General features: G+C 42.5%; 1 protein-coding gene across 1 annotated transcript in view; it reads right to left on the reverse strand.

The window, feature by feature from the left end:
• Positions 1–3,967: 3,967 nt before the first annotated feature.
• The window catches only part of DOK6 (docking protein 6), a 481,228-nt gene continuing 471,568 nt past the window's right edge, over positions 3,968–13,627 (reverse strand). The window contains exon 8 of the mRNA XM_061593326.1: positions 3,968–5,539. Coding sequence (XP_061449310.1) covers positions 5,400–5,539 — 140 coding nt within the window. The 3' untranslated portion in view covers positions 3,968–5,399. The remainder of the gene's footprint in view (positions 5,540–13,627) is intronic.

A 13,627-nucleotide genomic window follows, 5' to 3' on the forward strand; every position in this document is an offset into this window, starting at 1 on the left:
ATTAAGGCATTATAGAGAGTTTTTTCTCTTTCAACAGACCCTTATTGGCTGGGAACAGTAAAACTGGCAACAACCTGGAGTACTTTTAAAATTGGATTTCTGATTTTTTTTAACCAAAGAATGCTGATCTACATAAAATGTAATAAACACATGGTGATATAAACCAGTGTTCTTCAACCCTGGGTCCCCAGATGTTGCTGGACTACAACTCCCATCATCCTTTTTTCCCTTTTCATTTACAAAATAAAACAAAAGCTAAAATAAAAAACAGGGATGGATGGCAACATAAAGTAATATGACAAACATCCAAAAGTAAATTATGAGACCCAGCTTTCTCAAAAGGCCGATGACAGGTGCTGTTGCATTTGATGTTCAGAGGTATAAAAATAAAGTCCCACCATTCTACATGAAATGTGCCCGATTTAGCTCTGCCTTGACTTGATCATAAAGGTAGTGTACTTTTCCCCAAAAATGGCAATGTTCCAAGTATTCTTATACCAAAGGCAAATGTTCAAACTATCCAGAGTTTTCCATGTTTGAGCAGCTCCCATCATCCTTGACCAGTGGTTAAGATGGCTGTGGATGATGGGAATTGTAGTCTAGCAACATCCAGGGACCCAAGGTTGAAGAACGCTGACATAAATGAAGACTTCTGTTGACTCCACGGTTGCTAAATGAATGCACAACATGTATCATTTTATTAGTGGCATTAGTAAAAAATATGGGAAGTTATTCATCCGGTGCAGCAAAATCTTGTATTCTTACAATTAGGCAAGCATTAGGCCGATACAGGATCTGTTATATAGAATATTTTTGAAAAGGGAATGTTTTCTCACATGCTACATATGAATGTGATTTCTTATTTGAATTGACAAATGTGGATGATCACAGCTTCAAAAGAAGACCGGGGGTGGGGGAGAAGGGAAACAACCAAGAACAGTAATTTGGTATTGTGGTGGGAGGGTAGCGCAACATTTCTCTCCAGAGGAAGCTGTTCTCTCTGGGTAGTGGAAACATGGTGAGTGAGATAAAGGAAAAATAAGTGACAGAGATCAGGGAGGGGTGTTGTGATTAATATCATCAGATCACATTCAGCAGCTGTTCACTGAGGTGTAAAAGCCTGCAATCTATTAAGACTGCAGGAATGGCTTGGAGGAAGAAATATCTCCCACTCCAATGTATCAATAAATGTTTAATCAAAGCAGACATCTCTTTCACACCATTTATAAGAAATCTTTTCTTTCTTTCTTTCTTTCTTTCTTCAAATTGCATTAAATAAACCTTGAACTTACAGAGAGGGAGATTCTGACTCTTCCTTTTGACACATCCAGTGCTGGCCTCATAAAACAATGAAAAGCAGACAATTGTACTGCTAAACAAGGCTATCAGTTCCACAAGGGAACAAAACACCCAGTGTTTTCACAGTGAATTTTCTTTCCTAGTTTCAAGCGTTTATGAAGATTGTTTTCTACACATTCATTACAATGACCTTTATGGAGATTAAAGCACACAGGACAGGAAAAAAATCCTTTTATGCATTATTCTTATGCCTTTCACTGTGTCTGTCCCTTTATTGATTTCTAACCTATCTCATTTTGTTTGCAGTTGGTTTGATATATCACCTCTCAAATGAAAAAAGAAAAAAAACCCTATCTAATGCGTTTCTATAAGATTTACTCATGAGTCATTATAAGCAGTAGTTGAGACTTCCTTGACAGTTGCATTCTCTGACAATGACATGCTGAACCCTAATTTGAGATAGTGGGGACATATACTTTGTACATGCTCAGAGTCAGAAATATTGTCTTCACCTTGCAGTTTTCTGAGCTTAGCCCTGGTATTCAAACAACTTCAGAGTTGATACCTTAGCCAAATCACACTAATTATAAGGACATTCACATGTCAATTTCCCCAAGGCAGGTTGAATACTTTTTTTTTTAATTTGGCAGTATCTTCCAGTGGAAATCCACAAGGAACTAAATTATGGCAAGAGCTCAAGAAGCATGCCTCCCAGCCTGAAGGCTAACAGGCCCCCAGCTGCAGCTTCTGAACTCAACTGTGATTTGGAACCTGTGTCTCCATTTATTCACTCTATACGAGCTTGTGTCTGAGCTGGTTATCACCTTTAAAGCCTTCCTGAATGATCCCGATTGCTCTTAGAGATCAGCAGCTTCATGCCCGTCCTCTGTCTGAAGTCTGTTTGGTAGGCAAGTCAACCCAGGTACACTGGATTCACTTTGAAATACTGGCTTTGGCCTGTAAAGCTTTTCATAGTTGGAGGACAGGGGATCTCAAGGTCAGCCTGCCTTCACATGTGCTCACCTGGAAAGGCCATACAAAGACATTTTGCCTCTGGAGCTGAAAAACAATAGGTTGTCTCCTTCCCACTCCATATAAAAAAGCCAACCAGACTGAGAGTTGAGTCTTACTTCAATATTGGCGATGGGGTAGAGTCCTCCAGTGTACCTGCAGCAGGTCCCCCAGGACATGCCACATGATATATACAGTCCTACAACAGAAGCAAATGGCCAGGGAGCTCAGAAGGAATAGGCAAGTGGGCTCCTGATCCCCAGCATCTGCCATCTGAGGCAGTCACCTTCAGCAGAGGAATCCTGGGGTTCTTTTGCCATCTGAGAGGGGTTTTCTCAGTGGTGGCACCCTGAATTTGTCCCAGAAATTATAGCTTGTTACCTATGCAGATGTCATTTCAGTGTCAGGTGAAGATGTTATTTTACCATACTTTTAATTGTTTTAGTCAGTTATTATTTTGATACTTGTTTTGAATTGCTGCTTTTAATCTTTGGTTGTATATTTTAATTATGCATTTTTATTTTTCTAACTTTGTATGTTGCCCTGTTTGAAGAGAAGGGTAAAAATACATATCATTAAGTAAATAAACATATGGGGCAGAGCCTTCTCAGTCATGGCATCCAGACTTTAGAATTGTCTCTACCAGGAACCCCATCACCTCTTACTTCTTGGCATTTTGGAGAGCGGTAAAGAGTGCTGTGTTTAAGCAGGCCTTCAGTTTGGATATATTTTGCACCTTGAAATGTTTGTCTAGTGCCAAGTGGAGGCTATATTATATTACTTCTTTTATGGTCTTATTTGTAATGGCATACTTTTTTGCAATGGGGGAGGGTATAATTGGCTGAAAAACAGCTCACAATATTTTTTAAATATTTATTTTAAAAAACAATATTATGATAGGACACGTATGGGGCCAGTTATGGCCAGTGCTGGTCTAGTGTCTTTTACTAAGAGACAGTAAAAAGCAATATGATCTTGAGACATAGCTGTACCGTTGCCCTGGAATGTAATGGGCCTTAGCATTTCCTAGGACTTGTTGAAGTCCTCTCTTATCACATTTCTTCTACTTATTGGTGCTGCCATTTATTTTTACATCTTTTGAAAAGAACTGGCTTTTTCCTGACACAACAAGCCAATATTAGTTCAGCAAGACTCAAAAATTGGCTTTCATGTGGTTGTCCACTGTAGGAGATTGTAAAAAAAAAAGATCAATCTTGCAATGAAATAAACAGCTGTGAAATTTAGGCTGCATTCAGACACAGGTTTATTGCGTTAGTTTACTAATTATAATGGTAGCATTTTAGTCCTGATTTCTAACATTCACACTGCAGTGCCTGTTGTACTATGGAACTGTGGCTTTTTGACTGATATACTGCTATGTCACACTAAATTTCATTCACACCAGTGGGTGTGTTGTGACACAACAATGAATATGATTGGACATAATCACCACTCCCCCATCTTTTCCATCAGGAAAAACGTCCTAACTGATAGAGCCATACGACAATGAAACCAAACTTGGGCTCTCTGACACTGGAGGCATTAAAGAGGCAGCTGGATAGCCATCTGTCGAGAATGTGTTGATTTGGATTCCTGCACTGAGCAGGGGGCTGGACTTGATGGCCTTATAGACCCCTTCCAACTCTACTATTCTATGATTCTATGATTTTCCACATATGCACTTCTGTTTGCCCTATGTTTCCCTATGAAAATGGTGAGAAAGAACTGTACGTAAGTATACTGCCCCAAATTTGTTCCTGCAATTTTCTGGGTTAATGGGGTAGCAAACAGTTTTTTTCTGGGCATAATTAACACACAAATGAGCACTAAACTTCCACTACATTCTGCTGGATTTCCAGAAGTGGCTTTTATATCATGTGAAAGATCAAATAAAATACAGAAAGTATCAGGTAAGGAAACATTGGGAAAATGGAATAAACTGCTGTCCGCATGCCACCTTAAATCATGACTAAACTATGGCTGTATAGCTGAATTAGACATCAAGCAAAACAATCTGGAGTAAAATAAATGTTAAAAACTGATCTATATTGTTAGCTAATAAGATTTAAATAATAAGAACCGAACTTGAAATTATACTTATTTCTTCCAGCCAAGCATCTTGTCCTATAAAACTATATGGGCTGCTGCTCAGCAATGTAGTATCAGTTCGCACCTGCACAGTATACAGAATTAAAAGTATACTGACTATAAATCCAGACGTCACCATTCAAATATTAACTACAATGGGAAAACTTTGACAATGTATTGTGACACAATCTTCCCTGGATTATTAGGTTCAGAGTACACAACAGCAGAATCTGGGCATCAAAATTCAGTGTGGGTAGGTAAATGACCAATTATCTCTTAATACACATCTATTTTCTGAAAGGCTACGAAGCATTGCCCTGCCATCCCACTGACAGTATCTGTCTATATATTTATCCTGTGTATTAAATGTAGTGATGAGAATTTGATGAGAGTCACTGACTCCTTCTCAGAATTGCATCTCTGGGCTACAGCTCTCCCAAAATTATTCATGCATAAATCCCATCGAGGTCAATGGGAATAAACTGTGTATCTGTTCTTCTGAAGTATCTTTTAAAGTTTTATTTGTCTGATACCGTTTATGTTAGAATGACCAAGCTGGTGGGTCGATGCCTAGGACATAAAGGTGGCTACTGTTGTGGATGAGGAAACTGGATAACAGAGTTGATTGGAAAGAGCCTCGCACTGAAAATGTAATGTTATGCCCCCTCCCCCCCCGAACAGGTAGTGTTTGTGGTCATGCAGAAACCTCAGCTGCACACCATCCAGATTACAAAGGGAATTATTTCTTCATCATCTTTTTTTTTAAAAAAAAATATGGACAAAAACAAATACAAAAGTTAAATAAATAAAACACATACTCTGCCTCGAGGAAGCAGTGATCCAAGCTTTCACATTCACTGTTGCAGCTTGGAGACATGTGTTCTCAGTTTTTAGTACGGCTTCTCTTCTGTGGACGCCAAGAAGAGGACAAGTGGTTTCCAGGGCCTGCAGGCAGGAGGTTCCACACTAGATTGTCTCTCTGGTGAGACCCAAGGTGTGTGTCATTGGATGAGGCCTGAGCTGTAGCTGAATCCATAGCTGCTAGACAGTGATAGGCGTGGCCTATGCTCCTCATCCTGCTCTGAGGCGTAGCTGGGAAATGTCTGTGCACGAGCCACCTTTGTTGAGCTGAAACTGTGACCTGAAAGGAAGGGTGGGGAAGAAAACGGTTGCATTTTAACAATTGCAAATCGCACACATTCTGGATGTTAAAAATGTACATTGATATTCCAAAAGATTTATCACTGAGTTTTAAAACACTAAGATAAGGTATGTGTAAATGGGAGAGTTGAGAAAACCATAGGTCGACAATAGCTCTACAACTCATACGACTTTTTTTGTTGGACCTGTTTCTGTAATGTTACAGTGACAGGCTGCCCCCTATCTGCCACCGTATATTTCTACACACAACACTGAAAGCCTAGCAAAGCGATGGGGAAAGGATGGTAACTCTACCACTCACAGCAATTTCTCCAGATTTTGTTCTAAGCTCAGCAGAAGGTAAGTTCCAGCTTTCTGACTGTAGGTCCTTCACATTTGTCTCGAAACAAAATACAGCCGTAAACTCTAGTTTGGTTTTTCCTCTAGTCTGGACCAAAGAGAGCTATGATAGCAAGCTTGAATGATTAGGGTGTAATATTTTTTGTTATGCATATGGAGACTCAGCGGTCTGAGCTGCTTGTGCCAGTGTGTGCATTTACCTAAGAAGCAGGGTTTTACCCTCCATTTAAATCACTGAGGGCTCATCCAGACGACTGTATAATGTGTGACATGACCGCTTTGTGTTCTCATTATTTTTCGGTTGTCCTGATGATGTCCCGCACAAAAGCGCGTTTTCACGTGGTTAAATCTGCTTTGGCACAACCGCGGAAAATGCGATTATCTTTTTTAAAGCGTGAATCATCTGCTGCAATGTTAGGGGCTCGGATGCAATACTGTGGACTTTAGGGCAGGAGGCGTTCTGTGGGTGGTCATTGGGGTTTCCCCAATCCCCTTCCTTCATTTTCAGCCAATCATGAATTTCCACTTTTGCGCATGTGCAGGGATGTGCTTGGAAAAGCCCAGGAAACTGAACCAATCAGAGCCACGGGATGTTACTTCTACTCCTCAGATGCAGAAATGTGCATTTCTGCATTTGCACACAAGGAGGTACTACAGTGGCTGGGTAAACTTCCCTTAGCTTTTCCTGCTTCTCGACCTGAGGCAAAGTGCATGTGTAACGAAGCCCTGGTAACATAGTTGCTACCCCAGTGCTGGGTGCTTGGTAACCGGGAGCTACCCCTTTAAGCCACCAGAGGACAGGATGGAGGCAAAGAGATCCCTTCCACCCCACCCTGCAGCCGGCTCTGTGCTTCTTTCTGCCACTCAGGCTGTTGCTGGGTCCTGTAGTGCCTCGCCGAGGGCGAGCGAGCAGCCAGGGGGAGGGCAAGCTAGCGAGGGGTGGCAGGTCATGGTGGACCGCTGGCCAGGTGGTCATCAGCCTCAGCACTGGTCGCTGCGCTGCCCAGGCATATGGGAAGCTATGGGCAGTAACCACAACAAAAGGCTAGGGGGGCTGGCCACCTCACAGCTGATCGGTTCACTGCATTGCCCCGGCAGCAAGCGGCAGTTACCACAAGAAAGCCTCCTCATGCCTTGCCCTTTGCTTCATGCTGCCTGTTGGGTGCTCCTCCCTCTGCCTGGAACGTCACTCTCCTCTCCTCTCTGGGCTACTTGCTTAACTTTTGGGAGGAAGGGAGGGAGACAAAACAAGCAGAAGCAAACTGAGGTCCCATTCCCTCTGTCCACAAACAGGAGAGGGAAGTAAGCTCCCTGCACCTGCTCAGGGGCGTCACTATCGGGGTGCAGAGGGTGCGGCCCACATCCAGGTGTCACCATGAGGGGGTTGACATCCAGAGCCGCCCTGCCCCGTGCCATTGCCTGGCAAGGCTGCTCCAACTCCTCCTCGGAGGCGGGCAGGCGGTCGAGACCGGGAGCAGCGTCGGCAGGGTGAGGGAGGTGCGACAGCGTTCCCAGGCCTTCTCCAGCTGGGTGCCCCTCCAGCACGCGCCCTCCCAGGGGCATGGACGGCATGGCTGGCCTCGAGTGTGCACACGCAAGCCCAGCCACCTCATCCATGCCCCTGGGAGGGCGTGCACCGGAGGTCTGCACCCCCGGCACTCCCGCTAGTGACGCTGCTGCACCTGCTCCTTCTCTGGCCAGCAAATGATGCATGCCCCTACTGCTGCTCATGTGTGAAATGGAGATGGCTCGTGAGCTCAAGGCTGCCTGGGAACTTTCCCCAAATCCCCAACTTGCAAGAATCTGCTTGGTTCCGCAGTAGTAACTGCAAGGCACATTGCAGCCTCTGGTCTTGCTGGCCTTAAATGTAGGGATGGTTAGCAGGGAAGGGGAAGGAAGGGCACCCTGCCAGCTTCACACTTGCCCTCGGCTCACAGCACTTGCAAACTTCCAGGGCGAAGGAGATTGGCACAGACCTGGCCCTGGACTCCATGCTCTACCCGGCTTTTAAGAGCAGTTAGGTTTTTTCCCCCTTCTCTCTCTCCCCCCCTTCTTCCCTTTTATTTTGCTCCTCTTAAGGATGAAAGAAGGAGTGTTTTTTGCTCTCTGCAGAGCTGCTGCTAATGCCTGCTGCCAATGCTTGTTAATTTCACACTTAAGTGGAAATTGTTTCAAGGTGAGCAGATACATTGTATCCAAAACAAAATAGTTGCAAAGCATAATAATCCGATCCCTTTATGTTCATTTTGCAGAGCAGCTGCTGCTATCTGCTGCTTGTTCATTTCACATTTAGGGGGAAATTGTTTCCGAGTGAGCGGATACATTGCTCCCTCAACCTCCGCTAGCTCCCTCGCTCATCCTCCATTACAGCAACTTAAATTCAAATTTCCCGCTCTTGCGTCCAAGCGCCTGCATGTGCTTCGGTGCAGGGAGCACACGTCATATTCTGTGGACCAACTGGCTCATAGGGGCGGAGTTAGAGGTTGGACTTTGGGAAAATCCGGAAAGAATGTTTGATGTGTGGCCAAAAAAACAGCGGTTTTCTGGACATTTTAAAAGTAAAAAAACAGGCGAAAAAGCAGAAAAAAAACCAGAAGTGGGGACTATCTAAGCACAACGCGAATAGGCAAAATGTGGATTATCCAGGTGAGTTTGGATGAGCCCTGAGACTTAAGACTTGGTAATATAAGAAAAAATCTAGATAGGAAAGGCATACCTAGTTCTAACTAACTAAGTTGGAGGTGCAATGCCCAGACTTGCGTATTGCTCTTATGATTCAGGAGAGATAATAAAGACAGAGATGTCTCCTCTCTCCTTGGACAGTTGAAGAAGAAAACAAAAGAAGGAGGGGCAGGTCAGCTTCCCTGAGCATATCCGTTTACAACAGAAGGAAGTTAAGTAGAGAAGAGCACAGGTGAACGTAGGCAAGTCTAGCCATCTGGAGGAACCTCCGCAAACACAAGAAACCAAACAGGAGTTGCTCTTGCAACACCTCCAACAATATTAACACAATGATAAGACATTCTAATGCAGTAGTAGTGTTCAGTTTCCCCTGCGTTTAGATCACAGAATTATTAAAGACTGAATTAGTGTAAGAACGTAAGTATGGTTGGCTTTGCAATTATCTTGTAACCATCTTGATCCAATTGTGATGGGGAATACAACATGGCAAAGGTAATTTTGAATTATTGCTGCTTAGAGTCATTGAAATTCACCAGCCAATCAAATCCACTGAAGACCAATAAAAAAATGTTACAAGCAGCAAAAGCATGAAAGAAAAAATGATGGTATCAGGCAGTGAAGCCAGAGACTGTATTTCCAGTGACAGCGGCTTGTATTTGACAGTAGACCCACTGAAATAAATGAACCAAAGTTAGTCATGTTTATTAACTTCAATAGGTCTACTTTGAATAGGACTAGCACTGAATACCACCCACTGTAATAATCAGAGATGCTACTACACTACATTCACTAATAGGCAAAATCCCTTGTGGTTTAAAAACGTACCTATAGCAAACCAACAAATATTTCTACCAAATTTTTAAAAGCAGGGAAATTGAGCAGCTATAGTGAATTCATGAGGGGAACAGGAGATCTGACTCTCCTCTCTATTGTACTGCCCTACAAATTTGTAAAAATGCAAAGGAGAGGACAGTGGGGGGGAGGTGAGCACTGGGCAGAGGCAAAGCCCCTTTCCTTTCCAAAAGGAAAACATAGTTAGCAGTATCATTATTTTTGGTGTTTCTCCCACTTTTTTATTCTACAGCAGGCACATGTAGTCTCCCACCAAATTTAAACCAAATCTGTCTCTGGCCACATTCACACCAGACACTTATTTCACTTTAAACAGTCTTGGCTTCCCCCGAAGAATCCTGAGAAGTATATTTTGTGAAGGGTGCTGAGAGTTGTTAGGAGATGCCCCATCCCCTCACAGAGTTACAATGTTCAGAAGAGGGGCTGACTGTTAAACCCCTCTGGCCACTGAAGCTTTGTCAAGAGAACAGGAGTCTCTTAACAACTCCCAGCACCCTTCACAAATGACACTTCCCATGATTCTTTTGGAAAAGCCATAACAGTTTAAAGTGGAATAAATGTCTGGCGTGGGTGTGGCCCCTTATTAGTTAAGCCAAACAGCTGTTAGTCTGGCTTTTAGAACATTGACAGTTCATTCTTACTGAGCATAACTGCACTATCATAGACTCCAATGTTAAATCTCTTAAATTAATTAAAAATCAGCCAGGCATTTTTAAAACTTTTAAACTGCAGATGAAGGTCAGAGTATGAGGCATGGTCCATAATAGGATTATAGGTACTCCATAAACATTGCTGATTTTTAATTAATTTCAACAAATTATGAGACCACTGACAGAAAAAGTCCAACAGGTGTTTTTCTCTTGATTTACATTTTCAACTCTCGATTCTTTCTCAGTGTTTTGGGTATCACCAAGAAAACTTAGAAGGTTATTAAGCAAGCATTTCTGAGTTCAGGACTGTAAGTTTTGTAAGATTTTGTTTTGAAATGAGCTTATGGGAAGCAGCAGAATGGCATGGGGGTATTTTCAATTTAACATGGTAGAATGTGAAAAATCCATGCTGGCTATAATGTACAGCCACTCTCATGGCTTTATAATACAAAAGAGAGTGCACAGATAACTTAAAAGTTTATTCACTAATAGGCAAAAAACCTTGTGGTTTAAGAATGTACCTATACTCCACAGATATTTCTATCAAACTTTATAAAGCAGGGAAATTGGGCAACTATAGTGAATGCACCAGGGGAACAGGAGGCCTAACCTCCTCTCTGAGATATTGGACTGCCCTACAAATTTGTCAAAATGCAAACACAATTTGGGTTGGTCTTTCACAGTCCACTTCCTGTGTAGCTTGGAAGAATTTGGTAACATGTGCCTCCGAGCATATGGTGAGTGGTGGCAACACCTGCCATCTCCAAAGAGGGAGAATTATATTTTTGTATGCTTCTCGGTGTTCTTCTTACTTTGCTTCATTCCTGTGTTACTATTTCTACAGAGAATGTAATATAGAAAATGTTATTTCTTTCATTATTCATTCTAGAAACCTGTGTCAAACTTATTTTTACTAATTTCAAAGCCTCTTTATTGGTCAGTGTCATATGATGGTGAAGACAGCCTTTTATGTTTTTAATTGGAGGTTAAGTTTTATTTCTATTTTGGGTGCATTAACAGTTGAATCTGCTAATTTGGCAATGACTCTAGCTGTTGGAAAAAACAAACTTAGCCTGCCCAAGATGCATGTTTTCAGGCTGCTATGTTTAAACCACTTCCCTTAAGTCAAGGTGGGCATGGTCAATTAAAAACTTAGAGCACACCTAGAATTTTGCTAGAATACATTTCACCTCCCACTGTTTTATCTTGTGCAAACTGAGACACTCCTGATGTCCACTGGAGACTATCCTGCAGAATAGTCAGTGCTATTATTCCACAATTATTTTTGGACTTTTTGTAGTGTAAATTTTGCGAAGTGTTGCTGTACTTCACATATTCACAGAAATAGAAGCAAAAGAAAATGATTTCCTATAGGAAACTACACTAAAATTGGAAAGTAAATCAGACATATTTAAAGTGACTATCTGAACTATGTCAACTGTCTTAATAACGTTGCTTTATCCCTGCTAAAACAAGATCAGCACAGCACATGTTTTGTTTCTATTATTTGAGCTGATTGCAGATGTTGCCACCACTCACCATATGCGCAGAGGTACCAAATTCTTCCAAGCTACATAGCAAGTGGATTGGACATGGAAAGACCAACCCAAATTGTGTTTGCATTTTGACAACTTTGTAGGGCAGTCCAATATCTCAGAGAGGAGGTCAGGTCTCCTGCTCCCCTGGTGCATTCACTGTAGCTGCCCAATTTCCCTGTTTTTTAAAGTTTGATAGAAATATCTGTGGGCTATAGGCACATTCTTAAACCGCAAGGTTATTTTGCCTATTAGTGAATTTCTCCGCTTTTTAATCCGGGAGGTAAGAAATGGGATCCTGTGTAAGCTTGCTGAGAATGGATTGATCATTTGCATGCTTATTGAGTTCAATGGTATTTACTCCCATGCAATCATGCTTAGGATAGGTAAAACTGACCATGGGGAGGAGGAGGGGGAGGGAGAGGATTGGAGGGGGGAGGGGAGGGAAGGGGCAAGAGGGAGGAGGGGATTGGAGGGAGAAGGAAGGGTGGGTTTGACCAGTTGCACACTTTTTGAGTTCAGTGGGATTTATTTCTGTGCAATCATGTTTGAAAATAGAAATGGACTGCCTTCAATTCGATCTCAAGTTATGGCGACCCTATGAATAGGGTTTTCATGGTAAATGGTATTCAGAGATGGTTTTACCATTGCCTTCCTCTGAGGCTGAGAGGCAGTGACTGGCCCAATGTCACCCAGTGACCTTCATGGCTGTGTGGGGATCTAAACCCTGGTCTCCCAGGTCATAGTCCAACACTGACCTGGGGGAGGGGCAGGGAGGGTAAGATGAGGGGGAGGGGAGGAGATTGGGTCAGTGGGTGGGCACTGGGCAGAGGGGAAGCCCCTTTCCTTTCCAAAAGGAAAACATTGCGAACAGTATTATTGCTTTTCAGTGTTTCCCCCACCTTTTTATTCTACAGGAGGCACTTGTAGCCTCCCACCCAAATTTAAAACAAAGCTGTTCCTGGCCATATCCATACCAGGCCTTTATTTCACTTTGGACAGTCATGGCTTCTCTCAACATATCCTGGGAAGTGTAGTTTGTGAAGGGTGCTGAGAGTTGCTAGAAGACACCCCCTCACAGACCTTCAATCAGAGTGGCTGACTGTTAAACCATTCTGGCCACTGGAGATCTGTCAGGGGAATAGGAATCTCCTCTCCTTCACAAACTACAATTCCCAGGATTATTTGGGGGAAGCCATGACTGTCTCAAGTGAATTAAAGGTTAGGTGTGGGTGTGGCCCCCTGATTAGGCAAGTCCAGCAGCTGTGAGTCTGGCTTTTAGAACACTGACAGTTGGTTCTTACTGAGCATGCCCCACACTATCATAGGGTTCCAGCCACAATTTCTTAAATTATTTAAACATCAGCCAGACATTTTTTAAACTTTTAAACTGCAGAAGATGAAGGTCAGAGTATGGGACAACGTCGGTAACAGGATTACAGGTACTCTGTGAACATGGCTGATTTTTAATGAATTTCAACATATTGTGGGAACTCTGAGAGAAAAAAGTCCAAAAGGACTCTGGGTTTTTTCTCTCTCTCTTTAGACTTTGAACTCTCAATTCTTTCTGACTGTTTTGTATATCGCCATGAAAATTGAGAGGGTTGTTAAGCAATCATTTCTGAGTTCAGGACTATAAGCTTTGTAAGGTTTTGTTTTGAAATGAGCTTATGGGAAGCATCAGAATGGCATGGGGGTACTTTCAATTTGACATTGTGGAATGTGAAAAATCCACGCTGGCTGTAGTATACAGCCATTGTAGTGGCTGTATAACTAACAGAGCTACATTAACATTAGCTTTTGAAACTTTGACTCACTTTAAAACACACAGAAAAACTACTTCCTGCGGAAAGGGATTACTCTCCTCAAGGAGATCCCTGGCCATTTGTTCCCATGGCAACTCTTATAGATGTTAATGGAGCAGTTGACAGACCTGGCCAACCTATTAGCTTGACAAAGAAAGGATCTGGTTTTACAAGTTTAGTAGGTCTCTCCTGGGTTATGGTCTGA

Source organism: Rhineura floridana, chromosome 1 (assembly GCF_030035675.1).
Source record: "Rhineura floridana isolate rRhiFlo1 chromosome 1, rRhiFlo1.hap2, whole genome shotgun sequence".
Lineage (NCBI taxonomy): Eukaryota > Metazoa > Chordata > Lepidosauria > Squamata > Rhineuridae > Rhineura > Rhineura floridana.